Below are 22,418 nucleotides of genomic sequence, written 5' to 3'. Positions count from 1 at the left end.
CGAACCTGTTTTATACCTAGTGATTTTTTTTTTGCTCCCGATGCAGCCCGTGTTGAGAACCTGGTTATTATCTATTGTAGTGAATAAAGTCGAGAACCTGGTTATATCTATTGTAGTGAAAGTCTTTGCTTTTACCACATTGGATCTTGCAGATTGTCTGCCTTTTTTTTTTTTTGTAAATACCAATATACAAAACATTCAGACAAAAGCTTTTTGACTTTGCTGGTCCCTTAAAAGTGGACAATTCATGAATTTAAAAATCATGAGCATCTTACCTTACTTCAATGTGTGTGACTGCAGATTGAATTAGCTTGTTAACGATCTTCACAGACTATTACATTCTCAAAGTTAGCTATGACCTTTAAACACCAATTAAAGCCTGCACCAATCATACAACTCAGATCCTGTGATAAATGCACTTCCAGAATTTATTTAGATGTTTAAGCTCTCGCACTAGATTTTACAAGCTGGTGAACACTGGCAAAATTTTCTCCCACAAAACTACCACCACATATTCCCAAGACAGTATAAATATGGTTAACTAACATTAATACACATCACCATTTTATCAATTACATAATAAAACAAATCATCAAGTATTCAAATATTAAGTTATGCAGCTCAAAAAAGGCATACAAAATATTACAGATGTGAGGTCTGCTCATTTTATAGCAGAAACTCCAAGAAAAACACAAAGCAATAGTTGGTAAACAACTTTCAATAGTTACAGTTAAAGAAATAAGTTCTTCAGAAATGTAATGAATTTAGCTACTACAAAGCATCTACATTTTAAAAAAATATTTCCTAAAGTAAAAGGGCATATTCTATACTTCCTGCACAAGACAAAGGCAACAATTTACTAGAAATATTAAACAGCCCCTCCCATTCTCTTCATGTTCTCCCTGTTGCACCATGAGTGCTAACATTAACATAACTAAGGCTTTGTCTGGAAACATGAAAGACTTGTGTGCTTCTGTACAAGTAAATTAGTTTATTTATTTTTTACTAAACTTCATCTGTGGGGTTGTGATTTCTACTGCAAATTTCTAATTAAAATGAAGTTTAAAGAAACATTTAGACCACCACCAAGACATGCGTCAAGTTGCAAACAAATGAATATTGTGCAAATCCTGATTTCTAGTGCGATTGTGGGAGACTATGTAAACATACAGTGAGCAGCCATGTGACCATACAGGTCCAATGTTCCACAGTAAAGCAACTGTAGACAAACTGATAAAGGTCCAGATAGTTGTAGTTGACTTTACAGTAACTACACTGTATGATACAGTAAAATAAGGTTGTGCTAGATATTTTGGCACCTAGTCTACACTTCATATTTGCTTAAATTTTACTGGTAAGCTGAGATGAACAGAGCAATTCAATACTGCATGATTTAGGGAGACTTCTAAAAATTATAAAACAGGAGGGGACATTGTAAATATGTATAAAAAGACATTAAAGCCCAATTAAGTGGATATTAACCTTATTGACACAAGCAGTTGCATTTCTGCCAAGACTGTAACCTACAAATCCTTTTGACACTGTGGAAGCTCCATTATTAGTCATGCGTTTGCACTGAAGCCATCCCGAGTCATTATCTCCTCTGCTCTCAAAGCCGTGCAATCAGTACTCTTTACTGAATGCAACAGTTGTTTCGGTGACCATTGGAATCCTTAAAACGCAAACGCATTTTGGGACGATACTTCTCCAAATATAACAGTTGCTTGCTGTTGAAGGCTCCACGGCGCTTTCTGAAAGCAAAAAAGGAAAAAAAGTCTCAAATTACTGCCCAGAGAATGGGAAATTGAATACAGCAACTAGAAAAGAAAAAGCCCATTTATAAAGAACAGCTACAAAACCTAAACCAGATGCACAAAAGTTAAAGGCTATTTACCAATAAACATCTCTGCTAGCAGTTTCCACCCCCCTCTCAGTCTAAAAAACTGCACTATCCAACACTACTGCACTTACTTTCTACCATTTTACTGAACAGCTACACCCATAAGTCTCCCCTCATATAGAGGTTAATGCACTGGTGTACAGTACAGGGTTAGCGTAATCCCGTTTTCCTTATATTTCAGGATTAAAGTCAGGCATAGAAGTGTAACACTGACACAAACAGCTTTTCTAGAGCATAGGGCTAGGGTGTAAGGAGCTATGGGTCAGATCATGCATGCTCAAATCTCTTTAGTCCCCCAATTCCATAGCCCTCATGGAGGTGGGAAGGATTGTATATAATCTATGTGGGGGGGGGGGGGGGGGGGGAGGGAGGAGAAGACTCCTTTATAGGTATGAAACTGTCTACAAGCAGTATATAAATCAGGCATAAGTGTGCGACTCCCAAGATCTGCTTCATAGATAATTTACTGCATTAACTGCCTTTTGAAAAAAAGCCATCAAGATACTATACAATCAAAAAGATAGACTCAAATGTCCTCATATCGATAAGTACATAAGTAATGCCAAACTGGGAAAAGACCAAAGGTCCATCGAGCCCAGCATCCTGTCCACGACAGCAGCCAATCCAGGCCAAGGGAACCTGGCAAGCTTCCCAACGTACAAACATTCTATACATGTTATTCCTGGAATTGTGGATTTTTCCCAAGTCCATTTAGTAGTGGTTTATGGACTTGTCCTTTAGGAAACCGTCTAACCCCTTTTTAAACTCTGCTAAGCTAACCGCCTTCACCACGTTCTCCGGCAACGAATTCCAGAGTTTGATTATGCGTTGGGTGAAGAAAAAAATCTTTCTCCGATTTGTTTTAAATTTACCACACTGTAGTTTCATCGCATGCCCCCTAGTCCTAGTATTTTTGGAAAGCGTGAACAGACGCTTCGCATCCACCTGTTCCACTCCACTCAATATTTTATATACCTCTATCATGTCTCCCCTCAGCCGTCTTCTCCAAGCTGAAAAGCCCTAGCCTCCTTAGTCTTTCTTCATAGGGAAGTCGTCCCTCCTCCTGCCAGTTGGGTTTAAGCTGGCAGGAGAAAGTGCAGAAGTTCCATCCTCCGCCTCTTGACACACTTATCTCTGTGGGATGGGAAAGCAAGGTGATAGTGTGCCATGGGGGGAGGGGGGCAGCGAAAGCCAAGAACACCATGTTTATTTTGGGGGAGGCAGGAAAAGCAGACTACAGGATAAGTGGGTGACAGAAATGGCCGAGATTGCACCTCTGGTGTGAGGTATCTAGCTTGAGGATGTGCCGTGGGGAGGGTAGAGGGAGGGAGCAAGTCAGAACTGCAGTTTAGTGAAAGATGGAACAGGAGAGGCTAGAACCTGATGAGGGAATAGGCAGGAGAGACTTTGAAGTCTTAGGATGGGAAAATTCTATGCAAGCACTACAAATCAATTCAGAGTTATTTAAAATAGAATGCACAATTCAAGAGTAAAGAACATGATGGTCTTAGGGGGATGAGGTGGTGTACCAGGCAGAAAGGACTAGACTAAGAGTAGCAATCAAAGTCTCTGTGCCAAGTGGAGGACAAGTCAATATTACAATCTTGTTTTTTAAACAGCACAAACAGGAGACATCTATGCCCTGAACTGTCTACACTCAGCTAGTCGGTACTTGAAAAACCCAAGACTGCCTTAAAGCCTGTGCAAGAATGTTGAGAATCAAGCTTTATGTCTGAAGTCTCAATCAAAACTCAGACCATTTTGAAGGATCCCTACCACCATGCCTCTTGTGGTTGGATTCTTAAAGCCACAATGCATGGAAGTAGATTCCCACTCCTGCCTAATGGTTGGGGCAGTGGGTTGAGATCCTGGGGAACTAGATTCAATTCCCATTACACCTCTTGTAACCCTGGGCAAAAAAAAAAAAAAAATCACAACCCTCCATTGCCCCAGGTACAAATAACCTTACTGTAAACCCATTAGGGACAGAAAAGTACCTGCAAAAAAAATAAGTAAACCACTATCTATAGAAAGGAAGTATATCAAGTGGGGAATAAACAAACATTTAATGGAATGTGCAGAAACAGTCTAGAAGATCTTCTCTCCTCTTCCTGCACAAATCAGGAGTCTTCAGCCTCATGGACTGTGAAGTTTATGATACTTCATGCTTGGAGACATCTTCCACTGTACTTATAGTCTGCACTCAGAAGGTATCCGAGTGTTAAGTTCCGATCTTCCAAAAGCATTGAGGGCAGAACAGAATCTGATGTCACCTGCAACATTTTAATAAATGACTACACACTAGAGAGTTAAAAGGAGAAACCTGCTCACTAATAGGAAAGTGCTACTTTTGCCTCTGTTCAGCAGATAAGCACACAGAACACTGGCAGAGGCTATTACAGGGAGCAGAAAGGGCCACATATGCTCAGAACTTTACACTTAATTCTGAGCTCTGGGAGAGCTGTTTAGTCCTAACACCATACAACATCCACTCATATATGCCTGATTGAATCCTGCTGGACAGAAAAAAAAGTTTATAATTTAGAGAATGAATTGGTGGTCAAATATTAACTTACTGCATAGGAATGGCATTCATAATCACTGGATCAAGACATCCAAATAGCTGTTTAATGCTGCATTAAATATCAGCTACGTGCAACAGTTCAATTTCTTAATTCTTTTGACTCAAAAAACAATGAACTTTGAATATTTTTATTCACATACCATTTGCTGGAAACTACTATTATTCTTTTTATCATTAAAAGAACTTGAATACTTACTGCCTTATGAACTGTACTGCATCTTCATACTTCATTCCACATTCAATTAGGGCAAGAGCAACTAGCACGGGGGCTCTGTTCAGAGAATAAAGAATGCTTAATTTAAAACTACAGTTGGGAGGGTTTCAAAGAGCATTTAGTTGCATATACATAAGCTGCCTTAACAAAAGGTTTACACACAACTTATATCAAAAAGGTGTCAGTAATTGAAGAAGGATACAACACAAAAGAGGTGGCATCTGCATGTAGACAGCTTGTTTCAAAACAGTGGTTGTTTGAAACAAATCAAGTGACCGACGTGGCCACATTTCACTTTTAGAGGCTGCATCAGGGGCTTACAATATTAGGGTCCAAAAAGGCACTTATAAAACAGTAGCTGTGTGATGCAAGTAGCTGTAGGCTCTCTCACTGGCAGAGCTCCTCCTCTGTCTGGCACTTTGATTAATTCAAAACCATGGCCTGCCCTGTTTTGTCCAAAGTGATTGAAAAGGAGAAGTGTCTTACCTGATAATTTTCTATTAGTCCTTCTCACTGTTCCTGAACCTGTGGGATATAGTTGTGTCCATCAACCAGCAGGTAGAGAAAACTGAACTGAAATCTTGGCATCCAGTCCAGCTCTTCAGTATTTATATAGCAATAAGGAAAAACTCAGCACACATCCAACAACCTTAAACTCCTCAATCTGATTTTAACACTAAACAGATAAGTAAACATGTTTATCTCATCTCAGGAGAACTTGTAGATAAACATGAGATACAGTGGTGGAAATAAGTATTTGATCCCTTGCTGATTTTGTAAGTTTGCCCACTGACAAAGACATGAGCAGCCCATAATTGAAGGGTAGGTTATTGGTAACAGTGAGAGATAGCACATCACAAATTAAATCCGGAAAATCACATTGTGGAAAGTATATGAATTTATTTGCATTCTGCAGAGGGAAATAAGTATTTGATCCCCCACCAACCAGTAAGAGATCTGGCCCCTACAGACCAGGTAGATGCTCCAAATCAACTCGTTACCTGCATGACAGACAGCTGTCGGCAATGGTCACCTGTATGAAAGACACCTGTCCACAGACTCAGTGAATCAGTCAGACTCTAACCTCTACAAAATGGCCAAGAGCAAGGAGCTGTCTAAGGATGTCAGGGACAAGATCATACACCTGCACAAGGCTGGAATGGGCTACAAAACCATCAGTAAGACGCTGGGCAAGAAGGAGACAACTGTTGGTGCCATAGTAAGAAAATGGAAGAAGTACAAAATGACTGTCAATCGACAAAGATCTGGGGCTCCACGCAAAATCTCACCTCGTGGGGTATCCTTGATCATGAGGAAGGTTAGAAATCAGCCTACAACTACAAGGGGGGAACGTGTCAATGATCTCAAGGCAGCTGGGACCACTGTCACCACGAAAACCATTGGTAACACATTACGACATAACGGATTGCAATCCTGCAGTGCCCGCAAGGTCCCCCTGCTCCGGAAGGCACATGTGACGGCCCGTCTGAAGTTTGCCAGTGAACACCTGGATGATGCCGAGAGTGATTGGGAGAAGGTGCTGTGGTCAGATGAGACAAAAATTGAGCTCTTTGGCATGAACTCAACTCGCCGTGTTTGGAGGAAGAGAAATGCTGCCTATGACCCAAAGAACACCGTCCCCACTGTCAAGCATGGAGGTGGAAATGTTATGTTTTGGGGGTGTTTCTCTGCTAAGGGCACAGGACTACTTCACCGCATCAATGGGAGAATGGATGGGGCCATGTACCGTACAATTCTGAGTGACAACCTCCTTCCCTCCGCCAGGGCCTTAAAAATGGGTCGTGGCTGGGTCTTCCAGCACGACAATGACCCAAAACATACAGCCAAGGCAACAAAGGAGTGGCTCAGGAAGAAGCACATTAGGGTCATGGAGTGGCCTAGCCAGTCACCAGACCTTAATCCCATTGAAAACTTATGGAGGGAGCTGAAGCTGCGAGTTGCCAAGCGACAGCCCAGAACTCTTAATGATTTAGAGATGATCTGCAAAGAGGAGTGGACCAAAATTCCTCCCGACGTGTGCAAACCTCATCATCAACTACAGAAGACGTCTGACCGCTGTGCTTGCCAACAAGGGTTTTGCCACCAAGTATTAGGTCTTGTTTGCCAGAGGGATTAAATACTTATTTCCCTCTGCAGAATGCAAATAAATTCATATACTTTCCACAATGTGATTTTCCGGATTTAATTTGTGATGTGCTATCTCTCACTGTTACCAATAACCTACCCTTCAATTATGGGCTGCTCATGTCTTTGTCAGTGGGCAAACTTACAAAATCAGCAAGGGATCAAATACTTATTTCCACCACTGTATGCTGGAAAGACCAGTTTGGACCATTACTTCACACCAACTAAACATTTCAGAAAACATTGTGCAGGCCTCTGGAATAGTGGAAAGGACTAATGAAAAGAAAGTTCAGGTATTATGTAGCTTCTCACTATTCCAAGACCTGTGGGAGGTTCAAAAGCAGATCTGGAAAAAAGTTTTTCACGTTGAGCCTCCCGAGTCACTTGGGTCAGTTTCTTCATCAACAGGCACAGTTTACAGGCAGTTGGCCGGGCCCAAGGCACTGAAGACACCACGCTTGGGGGTCGGTACTCGAGATGGTCCAGTTGCAGTGAGTACAATGCTTGAAGCCACTGGGAGTCTTCGATGAGATGGAAGGAAAAATAGCTGCTGCAAAATTAAAAGGCTCGATGGTGCCAAATAAAGAGGCAAAAAGAAAGATGACCCGGCCTCGACGCAAAAAAAGGAAACTTCAAAGGACTTCAAAGGATTAAGAAAAAACTAAGAAATAAAGGGAAAAAATATAGAACTGAAGAGGACACGCTCGTGTTGCGGGCGGGAAGCCATTTGCGTATGCGCGGTGCGATCGGCCTGTGCGATGGAGCGTTCCAGAGACTTCTAGTTTTTTCCAAAGTTGTTCCGGTCTCCTGGGCCATCGCGGATGACAACCCATCAGTGAGAATATTCAGCCTGCTTGTCCTCTGAGAAATCAGATTACCTTAATGGGAATACAAACTACAATACTTGAGGCTGCCTGAGACACCTTGTAGAACTCATCTTCTGAGATGTTTTGACAAAACTTATTCAGACCTTTGTGCTGCTAATTTTTTTTAGGGTTTGATCAGGGGGACCCAGATTGTGAACTGATGGCTATTAAATTGTACGTGCACTCCTATAAACATTATATAGTATACATCACCTCACTGAATGCATATCAAAAGAAGTTAAGACATTCAAAGGAAAAAATGTCTTACCTGATAATTTTTTTTCCTTTAATTACAGCAGACTAATCCAGATACTCATCGGTTCATCTAACAGCAGGCGGAGATGAGTACTAAACTGAACTCTGACCAAGGAGCATACCATTCTATGTGGCACTCATTATTTCTCAAAGTAGAAGGAATAAGGCAAACATTTATCCCTCCTCACAGAAGTGTGCATAAACATGTCAACTAGCAGAAATATGCACAGGCAACCACAGCAAGAAAGACTGGATATAGCAAAGCAGTCCGTTCGCAGAGTGTGAGACAGCCACGCTGATCCTCTCGCTGCCGAGACTTCTGTGGAAGTCTTGTGAAGTCACCGCTAAGTCTCAGCAACCATTCTAAAGAAGCGGCGCAGCAGCAGCAGCAGCCAGGAAAGAGTGGGGATCTTTCCTGCCTCAAAGAAGCTACTAGACCAACCAGGGTGCCTTGAGGTATGTGACAGGAGGGCACCCTGGACTGGTGGGGAGGTGGATGGATGGAATCATGTGTAGGAGAGAGAGAACTGTAAAAAAAAAGAGGATAGGGTTTCCCCTTCCTCGCATAGCAATCATCGCTGTACATTGCAAACAAACTTATGAGCTGCTGCATCCACATTGTTCTTTATTGTTGGTGGCATTTTTATTTAATCTCACTTTATTTTCAACCATGCCAGCTTGTGCAGCATATGGATTGTACATAGAGGAAGTATAATAATGGAATAAATTGTAATCACTACTACTACTACTACTTAGCATTTCTATAGCGCTACAAGGCATACGCAGCGCTGCACAAACATAGAAGAAAGACAGTCCCTGCTCAAAGAGCTTACAATCTAATCAGTGTGTCATTTGAAGGGGGTGGTTATAGGGACACCCTAGCACTGATATATTTGTGCAGAGGTTTTTCTCTCCTGGTAAAGGACCACTAAAACAAACAGACTTTATATTATGAGAATCGAGTTTATGACATTTATACTCAACATTAAACATGAATTAGGTTGAAACCTTGGAGCATTTAATTTTTTTTTCCCTGTGCCTACATTAAAAGAAGTTGGCATGTGGGAACTTGCATTTTTATAATATACCACTGCGATCCACAAAACAGAAGCATTTTCTTTAAATGCTCAGTTGTGTATACAGTGGTGGAAATAAGTATTTGATCCCTTGCTGATTTTGTAAGTTTGCCCACTGACAAAGACATGAGCAGCCCATAATTGAAGGGTAGGTTATTGGTAACAGTGAGAGATAGCACATCACAAATTAAATCCGGAAAATCACATTGTAAAGTATATGAATTTATTTGCATTCTGCAGAGGGAAATAAGTATTTAATCCCTCTGGCAAACAAGACCTAATACTTGGTGGCAAAACCCTTGTTGGCAAGCACAGCGGTCAGACGTCTTCTGTAGTTGATGATGAGGTTTGCACACATGTCAGGAGGAATTTTGGTCCACTCCTCTTTGCAGATCATCTCTAAATCATTAAGAGTTCTGGGCTGTCGCTTGGCAACTCGCAGCTTCAGCTCCCTCCATAAGTTTTCAATGGGATTAAGGTCTGGTGACTGGCTAGGCCACTCCATGACCCTAATGTGCTTCTTCCTGAGCCACTCCTTTGTTGCCTTGGCTGTATGTTTTGGGTCATTGTCGTGCTGGAAGACCCAGCCACGACCCATTTTTAAGGCCCTGGCGGAGGGAAGGAGGTTGTCACTCAGAATTGTACGGTACATGGCCCCATCCATTCTCCCATTGATGCGGTGAAGTAGTCCTGTGCCCTTAGCAGAGAAACACCCCCAAAACATAACATTTCCACCTCCATGCTTGACAGTGGGGACGCTGTTCTTTGGGTCATAGGCAGCATTTCTCTTCCTCCAAACACGGCGAGTTGAGTTCATGCCAAAGAGCTCAATTTTTGTCTCATCTGACCACAGCACCTTCTCCCAATCACTCTCGGCATCATCCAGGTGTTCACTGGCAAACTTCAGACGGGCCGTCACATGTGCCTTCCGGAGCAGGGGGACCTTGCGGGCACTGCAGGATTGCAATCCGTTATGTCGTAATGTGTTACCAATGGTTTTCGTGGTGACAGTGGTCCCAGCTGCCTTGAGATCATTGACAAGTTCCCCCCTTGTAGTTGTAGGCTGATTTCTAACCTTCCTCATGATCAAGGATACCCCACGAGGTGAGATTTTGCGTGAAGCCCCAGATCTTTGTCGATTGACAGTCATTTTGTACTTCTTCCATTTTCTTACTATGGCACCAACAGTTGTCTCCTTCTCGCCCAGCGTCTTACTGATGGTTTTGTAGCCCATTCCAGCCTTGTGCAGGTGTATGATCTTGTCCCTGACATCCTTAGACAGCTCCTTGCTCTTGGCCATTTTGTAGAGGTTAGAGTCCGACTGATTCACTGAGTCTGTGGACAGGTGTCTTTCATACAGGTGACCATTGCCGACAGCTGTCTGTCATGCAGGTAACGAGTTGATTTGGAGCATCTACCTGGTCTGAAGGGGCCAGATCTCTTACTGGTTGGTGGGGGATCAAATACTTATTTCCCTCTGCAGAATGCAAATAAATTCATATACTTTCCACAATGTGATTTTCCGGATTTAATTTGTGATGTGCTATCTCTCACTGTTACCAATAACCTACCCTTCAATTATGGGCTGCTCATGTCTTTGTCAGTGGGCAAACTTACAAAATCAGCAAGGGATCAAATACTTATTTCCACCACTGTATATGCTAAAACCTTTGTTGCAGACATATCTATTTGCTCCCATGATATAACTGAATTCTATTCTTCTTCTGTGTCTCACTATTTTCAAATGTAAGCTACATTGAACCAGAGTTTATTTGGGATAATGTGTGATAAGTGCTTTATTTCTAATCTTTTTGCTATTGTTTTGGGTGAACCTTTTTTGCTATCATTTTCAATAGCGTTTACTATTGTTTTGGGTGAACCAGTGTGGTGGCAATCTCCACCTACTGGCTTCAGCCCATATAATGGGCTAGAATCTCCTGTTTTAATTTAACCTCCTTGGTAAAAAGGGTGGAGGGAGTGTGGGTGCAGGGAAGGGAAAAGGGGGAATACAGCACATGGGATAAGGGGATGGAGAAGAGAGGGGAACATTCTGCTTATTGATAAAAGGAAAAGGGGGACATGCTGCTCACAGATGTTTGCTTTTTTATTTACTTAGATTTTGCTCACACCTTTTTCAGTAGTAGCTCAAGGTGAGTTACATTCAGGTACACTAGATATTTCTCGGTCCCAGGAGGGCTCACAATCTAAGTTTGTACCTGAGGTAACGGAGGGTTAAGTGACTTGTCCAAGATGTGTATCTTAAAATTTTATTTAGCAGAGTATGGAAGAAAATGATTTAGGTTACTTTTGCTGGTATTCTTACTGCTTATAGAATCTGGGGGGGGGGGGGGGGGGGGGGGGTCAAGGTTAACTGGCATAGCAAGGGCAGGAACTGGGATGGAGAGTACTTGAGGCAGGGATGGGCAGGGAGTGTTGGATCTCTGTACCCATGCAAATCTCTATACATCTAGAGACAGGGCTTTGGACAACTCCGAGGATGAATCTAGGAGGCATAAACCAGAGGAAGAAAGTGATTTTATTTTGTTACATTTGTACCCCGCGCTTTCCCACTCATGGCAGGCTCAATGATTCACTTCCTGCAATGAAACATCACCACCTCACGCTCCGAAGTACAGTTCGGCATATATGCAGAGACAAGAGCCAACTGTACTGGAATGATTCGGAAAGAAGCAGAGCCCCATGCCCAACAAGTAGCAAAGGAGCTGTGCACCCAGTCATCAGAAACGGAACTGTGCCCCACAAAAGAGGGCACAGGTGATCGTATTCAAGAGTCGGGACTAGGGCTACGTTCCACAAAGAAAAAGGAGGATCTGCTCCTCATTCAGATATGGAGGCGCTGCAATCAAAAAAGGAAACTGGGAACGGCCTCCCAGGACAAAACTGAGAGCGGGACCAACAAAGCAGGAGTGAAGCATTCTAGATATGGTGATGTGGCCACCATGTGTAGCTAGAACTGTGCTCTATAGACAAATACCGAGAAGAACAGCATGTGAAAAGGGGGAACCATGCTATACAACTGTGATGGAGCCGTGCTCCATATGTACCAACTGAAAAAGCTGAACATCCACAAACAGACAAATTCTATCAATACCACAGAGCCATGAGCTAGCCAAGCAGTCATAGCTTTGCATGGAGCTGAAGCAGTCATTGAGAGGCAAAAGCAGACTATGGCCGCAGGAACTGCTGAAGGCTGACACAGCTGGAGCAGCTAACAGTGAAGGAGTGCCTGTAGAATCAAAGACTCAACCACATGGCATGCCCAGCAGAGAAATGGCACTCTAAGCAAGAGCCTGACCGTATGAAGTGAGTAGCTAGGTCAGGCAGTCTGCATAGCACCCCACAGAAACGGTCCTGAACAGCACCCATAGAGAGTCTGGTGAAAGCACTGTCTTCTGCCAATAGCATCAGTACAGAAGGCTGCAACCTGTCAGGTGCCCAGGGGCATCCCACCTGGCACAAACTCCAAGTTGCAAGACCACATTGCAAGGCTACAGTGGCCCAGAGGCCAACTGTGCAAGAGCTAAATAATCTGAAGGGCTATTGCCCATGCTGGAATGCTAAAGGTGCAGAGCGCTGCAAGATGGAAATGCTACCATATGCTGAAAAAAGTCTGTGAATACAGTTGGGAGCTGAAGGCTGACAATGCAGCAAGAGATTGAAGGACAGACAACTGGGAGTCTTAAGACTCGCAATGCTGCATGGGATTGCTACCTTAGGGAAGCAATGCCCTGAAGGTGGCTACAGCAGCACCCCACTAAATGCTCATACAGATGCGGGCCACAGCTGCCCTGGCAGAGGAGAAAAATGGCCATGACTCAGGAAGCAGAAAAAGCTGTGCAAGTGGAATACAGCTGCAGTTACCAAAATAAGGAACCAGTACCTGGAGTAAACACAGCAGAGCACAATAAACACCCCTGTAAAGCACAAGACTGCCTATGCAGCTGGGAAAGAGCAGGCCAGGCAACCATGAGATGTTGCCCCTTAGCCTGAGGCAAGAAGAAAATACACTCCTCTACAAGGAGAGAATAGCCCACCCCAGCAAGAGAAGGTTGCAAAGGCAGCCAAGAGTGATCGGGAAGCAGCAAGGTCCAGGCTTCTTCTGTGCAGAAATTAGTCATGCAAGAAGGGGCTGAGACCCAAAATCACAAAGGTACACAAAGAACCTCTGCCTCAAAGGAATTGGTGCTGTCTGCACCACAACGACTCAAAAGCTGCTGAGAGTAAAGGAGAAACAGCAACCCATTATTGCAGCCTGTGACCAAAAATGGCGGCTGCTGCCAACTGAAAAGAGGTACTGTAAAAAAAAAAAAAAAAAAAACCATGCCAAAAGTCGCTCCCATGCTGGCCCAATGGTACTGTCCTAAAAACACAGCAAACCCCCGCACCCTCCCCCCCCCAAAGCTGCTAAAAAATAAATAAGTGTACCACCACAGGCACACTAACCTGAAAAGCACAAAACTTGACAGAGAAGAATAAAAGTTCGTGCTCACAATTTTGCCAACTTTACCAGTTATCCACAGGCTCAACTCTTAGGTGGCAGAAACCTAGACAGCTCCAGAAGCACAGAGACATCCCCTCTCCTACAGAAATCTGCTCTTCCAGCAATTTTCTCAAATTTCTGTGAAGCGGAGGAAGGAAGTGATGGGGGGGTTGGGGGTGAGGAGGGAGAAGGACCTGGTACCACCAGGTGTACCCCAAGTCAGGCAGCTCTACTGGCCTGGACACCCCCACCCCAAGTTCAACTGAAACAGGGGGCCACAGAAGCAGGAGAAACCATCCACTGCCTGCTGGAGATAAAGTACTAAACTGCCACATAGAATACTGACTGACCAAGGGCCACACCGTTCTCTCTCCACCTGCTGGTAAATGGTCATAACTCAAGACTCTGGATAAGTCTACTGCTAAGGAAATGAGCTTCCTAAACCAAAATAGCCACAGTACTAGCCATTTAAAGGCATTAGTTTACAGAAAACGTTGGCACTGATAAGAGAAGTCGTTATATAACCTTAATTGTACATCTGAAAAGGCAGAGAAAGAAGGAAATGTAGAACTTACCTTCCAAGACCTGCAACACAGTGGACAGCAATACAACAACCAGGTTCCTCACGAAACTTAGTTTTTAGAAGGTTAAGCCAGTCATCAACAATTTGGTTGGATGGTGGTGCACCATCATCAAATGGCCAATCCTAAAATATACAACACACCCTTGTTTTATATATAGTAATTAATGTGGTAGCAGTCTCATTATGCAAGTGACACTGGCCTCATTACATCTCTCCACAAAAACCCTTGGCACAAGGCCCCCCAGCAGTGGACAGTTGCTGCAATACACGAGTGCAAAGCTTGTATGCAACCCAAAGCACTTCATGAAAAGATATAATTTTTCTGTGTGGTGGCATAGATCTACAAACACTAAGGAGGAGCTAGTGTCAACAACTTTCCCTGTTAGATGTATGGGAGATACCTGCTTAAGAGCAGAAAGGTATATCTTAATAAGCAGAAAGCTGAAACAAATTATGTGGTCCTGCTGTGTAGCTTGAAACAGAAAAAACTGGAATGTGCCCGAAGCAAAAGATCTGCCATCTTTGTGAACTTCAGTAACCACGGATTGTTAGTATCCCATAAAAACAACAAAAATCCCCCACAATTTAAAGGTTTATTGAAATGAATCAAAGTCGGCATGTAGGAAAAGTGATCCGTTGCCACTTTATCCACTGCACAAAACTGGCTAAAGACACTTTATGTGACAAACAGCAATCCCCCCCCCCCCCCAGCATCACAAATACCTACAATAATGCAGCACAAAACCGAGAGCTGCCAATTTAATTCCCCCTCGAAGATTCTCAAAAACCAAACCAACTCCCCTCAAAAAATACTGAAGACAACTTTTCCTGAAGATTGCCCTTGGTTTGCAAATTGAAACTCCACTTGTTGGACCACGCAGTAGTAGCACTGGTTACTGTGAGTTTAGTATGTTTGGGAGAAAGGACCAAAATCATCTGGTATTAGCAGGGGGGGGGGGGGAAGGATACCCGGTCTAGGTATATAAAATGTCATGGGCCCTTCTAGAAAGGCTTTACTGTGAAATTATAGCATGATGCAATATTTTTTTGCACTAAGTAAATGACTTTGCAAACTGAAGTGCCTGCCTACAAATGCAAAAAGCCTAAAAAAAAATAAAGCTGGGAGAAAGAGTATACAGCACTAAATGAGGGAGGTAGATATCTCAGACTCTGTAGAAAGAGGACAAAATCAAGGGGACACAACAGGGTAAAAAATTATATCGCAATGATAGAAGGGATCTGGAGCGGGGTTGCACTAAGAGGGAATCTCGTCCAATAAAACATTCTACATGAAGCAGAGCAGCATGGAATCATTATGGATAGAAATTCCAAGTGCAAAGGGAAGGTCTATTCTTGTAGGGCTATGCTACTGTCCATTAGGACAGAATGAACAGATGAAGAAATGTTTACAAAGCTGGCAAATTGGGCAACAGTATAATAATGGGCGATTTCAATTACCCTAATATTATATTGACTGGTAAATTCCTAGACTGCTTCTTGGAGCAACTGGTCCAGGAACCAACAAGAGGGGGTCATTTTAGATCTAGTCCTTGGTGGTGTGCAGGGCATAGTATGAAAGGGAACTGTATTGAGTCCCCTGAGAAAGTGATCATAACAGTCTGAGCTACTATCTGAAATGATGCCACAAAGGAAACCTACTGCAGCAGCGTTTAATTTTCGAAAGGGTAACTTAATGAGGAAAATGGTTAAAGCTAAAAAGGTTAGGACAGTAAATCAGGCATGGATGTTTAAAAATACCATCTCAGAAGCCCAGACCAGATGCATTTCAAGTAGTTACAAAGATGGAAAGAAAACGACAGCCAGCATTGGTTAAAAGGTGAAGTGAAAGCTATTTTCAGGCAAAGAAGGTCCTTCAAATAATGGAAAAAGAACCCAAATGAAGAAAATAAGCAACATAAGCACTAGCAAGTCAGATACAACGTTTTAATAAAGAAGGCTAAAATAATATGAAGAGAAACTTGCCGCAGAAATCTGTGGGACCATTATATCATGAAGAAGCAAAAGGGGCATTCGGGGGGGGGGGGGGGGGGGGGGGGGTGGCAAGATTATAACAGAGAAACAGAATTCTTTGCTTTTTTACAGAAGAATATGCAAGAGATCTACCTGCACTTGATATGGTTTTCAAGGGTGATGATTCAGAGGAACTGTAAAATCTTGGTGAACCTGAAGATGTACTGAGCCAAATCAACAAATTAGAGTAGTAAGTTATCTGGACCGGATGGCGTACATCCAAGGGTACTCGAAGAACTCAAGCATGAAATTACAAACAGCACATCAGCAACCTCATTGAAACCGTCCATACTACCTTAACATTGGAAGGTGGCCAATGGAGCTCCGATTTTTAAAAGGGGTTCCCAGGGGTGATCCGGGAAATTAGACTTAAGAGCGACTTCGGTGCCAGGTAAAATAATGGAAACTATAAAAAATAAAGTTACAGAACACAAACATGGTTTAATGGGACAGAATCAGAATGGGTTCAGCCAAAGGAAGTCTTGCCTCACCAATTTGCTTCATTTCTTTGAAGGCATGAATAAACATATGGATAAAGGTGAGCAAGTTGAAGTAGTGTATCTAGATTTTCAGAAAGCTTAAAGTTCCTCATGAGAGACTCCTGAGAAAATTAAAAAGTCATGGGATAGGAGGTAATGTTCTTTTGTACATTAGGAACTGGCTACTGCAGAGAAAACAGAAGGTAGGAAGGATTAAATGGCCATTTGTCTCAATGGATGAGGGTGGAGTGCCGCAGGGATCTGTACTGGGACCGGTGCTATTTTAACATTAATAATCTGGAAATCGGAACAAGAGGTGATTAAAGGAAAAATTAATTCTTACCTAAATTTTCTTTCCATTAGTCCCAACAGAACAATCCAGAGACTTGTGGGTTGTGTCCCTCTACCAGCAGGTGGAGATAGAGAGAACCTCTGAGGTTTGCTATATGTGGACCGGTGCAGCCAGATGAAACTCAGTATGAACGATACCAAAGCAATGGAATGGAAACAATAGAAAACTCTCCTGACATTGTCAGACCAATTGCCCAACATACTTCCATCACTTCTATATATTTTTTTTTTAATCAAACAAAGGAACATTCAGAACAACGGAACCTGGAAAAAAAAAAAAACCCTAACCAACTGCAACAAAATCTGCAGACAGTAAACCCGGTGGTGGTGGGGGGCTCTGGATTATCTGTTGGGACTAATGGAAAGAAATTTATCAGGCAAGAATTTCCTTCCATGGTGTCCCACAGATCAATCCAGAGACTTGTGGGACACCCCCAACCCAGCAGAAATCACAGACGAGCCAAACATCGCATCTTGACCAGCTGCCACATCCACCCGATGACGAGTGAATGTATGGACTGAAGCCCATGTAGCTGCCCTGCAGATATCTTACACAGAAACCAAACGGGAGTCTGCATAGGAGGAAGCTTGAGCTTGCGTAGAATGAGCACAGACTTGCAAAGGGGGCTTGCTTGCCCAATGCCACGTATGCCGAAGAGAACGCCTCCCACAACCAACAGGCTATGGTGTCCTTGGACGCCATATAACCCTTCTTACTGCCTCCAAAAAGGACAAAGATGGTCAGAAAGACGAAATTCATTTGTCACCTCCAAATACCTTCGAAGAGCCCGTCTCAAGTCGAGGCAGCGAAGAGCTCGGAATTGCTCAGGGTAATCTTCCTGGCGGAAGGCCGGCAAATGCAGGGACTGCCCCAAGTGGAAACGAAAACTACCTTGGGCAAAAACAAAGGAACTGTCCTAATCGATCCCCCCCCCCCCCCCCGCATCCATAAAACACGGAAAGGGATCTCTGCAAAAAAGGGCCTGCAACTCTGAAATTCTCCGAGCGGAAGTAATGGCTACTAGGAAAAATCGCCTTCAAGTTGAGATCCTTAATCGTAATCCCGTTTAAGGGTTCAAAAGGAGGACGCTGAAGTATTTTGAGAACTAGATTAAGGTTCCAGGATGGCAGAACTGGCATGCGAGGAGGGCGCAAAGATTTACGCCCCTCAAGAAATGAACCACATCGGGTGGGAGGCGATGGACACCCCCTGAAGCCGGCCTCTAAAGCATGCCAGAGCTGTCACCTGCACCATAAGAGAACTCAACGAGAGTGATTTTTGTACAGCCTCCTGAAGAAACGTGAGGATAACCGATACTGAAGCCGAAGCTGCTGACAATCCCAAAACTAGCACACCACAAATCGAAGGTACACCACACCCTAGAATAAGCTATCGAGGTGGATCTTTTCCGAGCCTACAGTATCATAGCGATAACCACGTCCGGATACCCTCTTCTTCTTAACCTCGCCGTTTCAAGGGCCAGGCCGTAAGACCAAAGGGGGAGGGATCCTCCATCGTGACTGGCCCTGCAGCAGGAGACAGTCCTGCGCTGGCAGCAGAAAAGGATTAACAGAAGCCTGATCTCATCTGCGTACCAGGGTCGTCTGGGCCAATCCAGGTCCACTAGGATCACTGGACCGGTTGAAGAAGGGCATCGATGCCCTCTGAGCCCAGCTCTCGTCCCCTGCTGAAGAAACAGGGAACCTTCGCATTGAATGCGGTGCCCATTAAGTCTCTCTGGCATCCCCCAACGGGCAGTTATCTGATCGAAGGCCAGAGGGAAGAGCTCCAACTGGTGGCTACTGAGAAAGTCCACTTGCACATTCTGTGACCTCGCTATATGAGCCGCTGTAAAGAAAGAGAGACGGAGTCTCTGCCCGACGGCAGATCAGAGCCGCCTGGTGCCGCCCCCTGACGTCTTACGCAGGCGACTGCCGTCATTATCCAAAAGAACTCGAATTGGGAACCGCAAAGAGACCGAAACTCCCGAAGGGCCATACGAATCGCCCGTAACTCCAAGCGGTTGATGGACCACGACGCCTCCGTTGAAGTCCAAACGCCCTGGGCCGTCTGTTGAAGGCAATGAGCCCCCCAGCCAGACAGTGACACATCCGTGGTCACTATCTTCCAGTCCGGTGTTGCCAGAAGAATGCCCGGCCTCAAATTCTTTTGAATGGATCACCAGTGCATGACTGTGTGAAGATGGGCCGAACATGAAACCAAACCTCGTAATCCTCCGAGGGCGGAGACCAACAGCTCAGAAGGTGCCAATGGAGGGGGGTGCACATGTGAGCTGTAGACCACTTTTTAACCACATCCAAGGTGGAGGACATGGAACCTTGAACTTGTACATAGTCCCAAGAGCCTGTAACCTCTGTGCTCAAGCTGAAGGAAGAGAAACCATCCCTGTTTGGGTATTGAAGCACACCCCACAAGTATTCCAGCCTTTGGGAAGAAGTTAGGCTGCACTTCAGCAAGCTGATCACCCAACCAAATGACTGAAGCAACCCGACCACTTTGATCGGTTGCCTGCCGACTCTCCTCTAAAGACGCATGCACACGCCAGTCTAGATAGGGATAGACCTCAATCCCTTCCTTCCTGAGATAGGCTGCCACTAGTACCAGGACCTTGGAAAAGGTCCGAGGTGCTGTGGCTAGGCCGAAGGGCATCGCTTTGAATTGAAAATGACGATCGAGCACTGCGAAGAAAGCGCCTGTGGGAAGGCCAGATTGGAAGGTGTAAATAGGCCTCTGAGATCGAGAGAAGTCAAAAACTCCCCTGGCTGTCCCGCTGCGATCACCGATCAGAGGGTTTCCATGCAGAAAAGTTGAACCCATTAAGGACCTGTTGATGCACTTGAGATCTAAGACGGGTCGCCAAGAACCACTCTTTTTTGGCACCACAAAATAAATGGAGTATTGACCGCACTCTCTCTCTGCTGGGGGTACAGGCTGGACGGCCACCCAGCCATTGTAAGTTGAGGAGGGAGTGTCAAATGGTCCGCACCTTGGCGGGACATTTGCAAGGAGATTCCAGATGACTGGCAATGCGAATCAGTAACCTGCCCACCATTGGCCATGGGGGAAAGGCACAGAGCAGGCCCCTGGGCCAAGGTGCTGCACTAACTGCCCCGAGGAAACTGTCAAAACTATCCCCTGCGCGTCTGACTCACCAGACGCCTGAGGGGAACCCCCGTCGCGCTGAACACTCGCTGCGGGCTGACAGCGGCAGGACTCATTCCCCACACCGGGAGCAGTGCTTAGCCGTCTCAGAAGGCACTGACATGCTCCACAAACACCTGCCCCAAAAACATCTAGTTCCTCCGTATGATTAAACAAAAACAAAGTCTCTTACCTTTTTTTTTTTTTTTTTTTAAATCAGGCGAGAAAAGGAAACACCAGATCAGGCCAACAGCCTCGGGCAAAGGAGGAAAGGTAGGGGGAGACCGGGAGGGACCTGGCACCACCAGGTGTACACCACAAGCTGCAAACAGCCACTCAACCCCCGTCTGTGCTAAACTAGGCCCAAAAGACACCAGCAGCCAGATCAAACCAGACCTGCACAGAGAAGTCCCTCCACCTGCTAGATAGAGAGAATACTGAGGTTCAGCTGGTTGCACAGGTCCACATATAGCAAACCTCTGAGGTTCTCTCTATCTCCACCTGCTGGTAGAGGGACACAACCCACAAGTCTCTGGATTGATCTGTAGGACGCCATGGAATTTACAGATGACAAAACTATTCAAGGTTGTTAAAACACGTGGACTGAAATATTGCAGGAAGACCTTAGGAAATTGGAAGACAGGGCATTCAAATGGCAGATGAAATTTAATGTGGACAAAAGCAGTGTGATGCACATTTGAAAAAATAATCCAAATCATAGCTACCTGATGCTAGAGTTCACCTTGCGAGTCTGCATACCAAGAAAGAGATCCAGGTGAAGTAGATAACACACTGAAATCTGCCCAGTGTGCAGTGGCAGCCAAAAAAAAAAAAAAAGCACAAACAGGATGCTAGGAATTATATAAAGACAAATACTGTTAATGGCTGTACATGGTGCAACCTCAACTTGAATAGTGTGTTCAGTTCTGGTTGCCTATCAAAAAATATATAGGAGGAATTAGAAGAAGTTCAAGGAACAGTGGCCAAAACAATAAAAGGGAATGAACTCCTCATATGAAGAAAAAACAAGTTAGGGATTTTCAGCTTCAAAGAGACATGACAGAGGTCTACATAATCCTGGGTTGCATATAATGAGAAGAAGTTATATGGAAATACTCTAACAAAAATAGGAGGAAATCTTTTCACTTAAATAGTTAACCTCTGAAACTTGTTACTACAGGTAACCGCGTTAGTGTATCTGGGTTTATAAAAGGTTTGGACAAGTTCCTGGAGGAAAAGGTCCATAGTCTGCTATTGGGACAGACATGGGAACGCTACTGCTTGCCCTGGACATTACAACCTGATTGTCTGTTTGGATGAGAACAATTTGGTGAGACAGCTGATCTCTGAAAGCCTTTAGAGTATTCCAGATCGCCCAACGTTCCAGGAGGTTGATCTGAAGATTCGTTTCCTGGGAGGACCAAGCACCTTGAGTGTGAAGTCCATCTACATGAGTTCCCCATCCCATGAGTGAGACATGTCGTCAGCACTTTTGCAGTTGAGGAATTTGAAACGGAAGTCCCAGAGTCAAATTAGATCGAATGGTCTACCATTGAAGCGTACAAGCTCTGGGGACACTTGGATGACAACTTCTAGACTCCCCGTGGTTTGATACTACCGAGAAGCCAGGATCAGCTGAGCTGATCTCATGTGAAGATGCATCATGGGTGTAATGTACACTGTGGAAGCCATGTGGCCCAACAATCTCAACATCTGCCGAGCTGTGACCTGCTGAGAGGCACAAAAAGACATGCGAGATGAGACTGTCCGCTCTCGTCTCCAGGAGGTATGCTCAAACCCTGTGTGTGTCAAGCAGGACTCCTATGAACTGCAATCACTGGACAGGGAAGAGATGGGACTTGGGGTAGTTGAAAATGAACCTTAGTAGCTTGAGCACCCAACAGTCATCCGAATACTCTTAAGCACCCTCCTCCGAGGTGCTCTTCACCAGCCAATTGTTGAGATACAGGAACACAGGGACTCGGTCTGCATAGTGATGCTGCAACTACCACTAGACACTTGGTGAAGACCCTGGGAGATGACGCAAGGCCAAAAGGCAACAGTATTGAAAGTGATGCGTTCCAGCCAAAATCGTATCAGGATGCGAGTAGATACATCATCCTTTAAGTCCAGAGAGAATAGCCAATTGTTTTTCTGAATCACTGGAGAAGGATGCCCAGTGAAGCCACCTTGAACTTTTCTCGGACTAGAAATTTGTTCAGAGCCCTTATATCTAGGATGGAATACATTCCACCCCCCCCCCCCAACCC

The 22,418-nt window shown here is 44.4% G+C and overlaps 1 protein-coding gene across 1 annotated transcript in view; it reads right to left on the bottom strand.

The window, feature by feature from the left end:
- Positions 1 to 410: 410 nt before the first annotated feature.
- PTP4A1 (protein tyrosine phosphatase 4A1) overlaps positions 411 to 22,418 on the bottom strand; it is an 80,676-nt gene continuing 58,668 nt past the window's right edge. Inside the window, exons 4-6 of the mRNA XM_030199000.1 lie at positions 14,117 to 14,247; positions 4,681 to 4,755; positions 411 to 1,751 (exon numbers count right to left, since the gene is read on the bottom strand). Coding sequence (XP_030054860.1) covers positions 1,634 to 1,751; positions 4,681 to 4,755; positions 14,117 to 14,247 — 324 coding nt within the window. The 3' untranslated portion in view covers positions 411 to 1,633. The remainder of the gene's footprint in view (positions 1,752 to 4,680; positions 4,756 to 14,116; positions 14,248 to 22,418) is intronic.

The sequence above is a fragment of the Microcaecilia unicolor genome, chromosome 3 (genome assembly GCF_901765095.1).
Source record: "Microcaecilia unicolor chromosome 3, aMicUni1.1, whole genome shotgun sequence".
NCBI lineage: Eukaryota > Metazoa > Chordata > Amphibia > Gymnophiona > Siphonopidae > Microcaecilia > Microcaecilia unicolor.
This window is presented reverse-complemented; position numbering and strand designations above follow the sequence as displayed.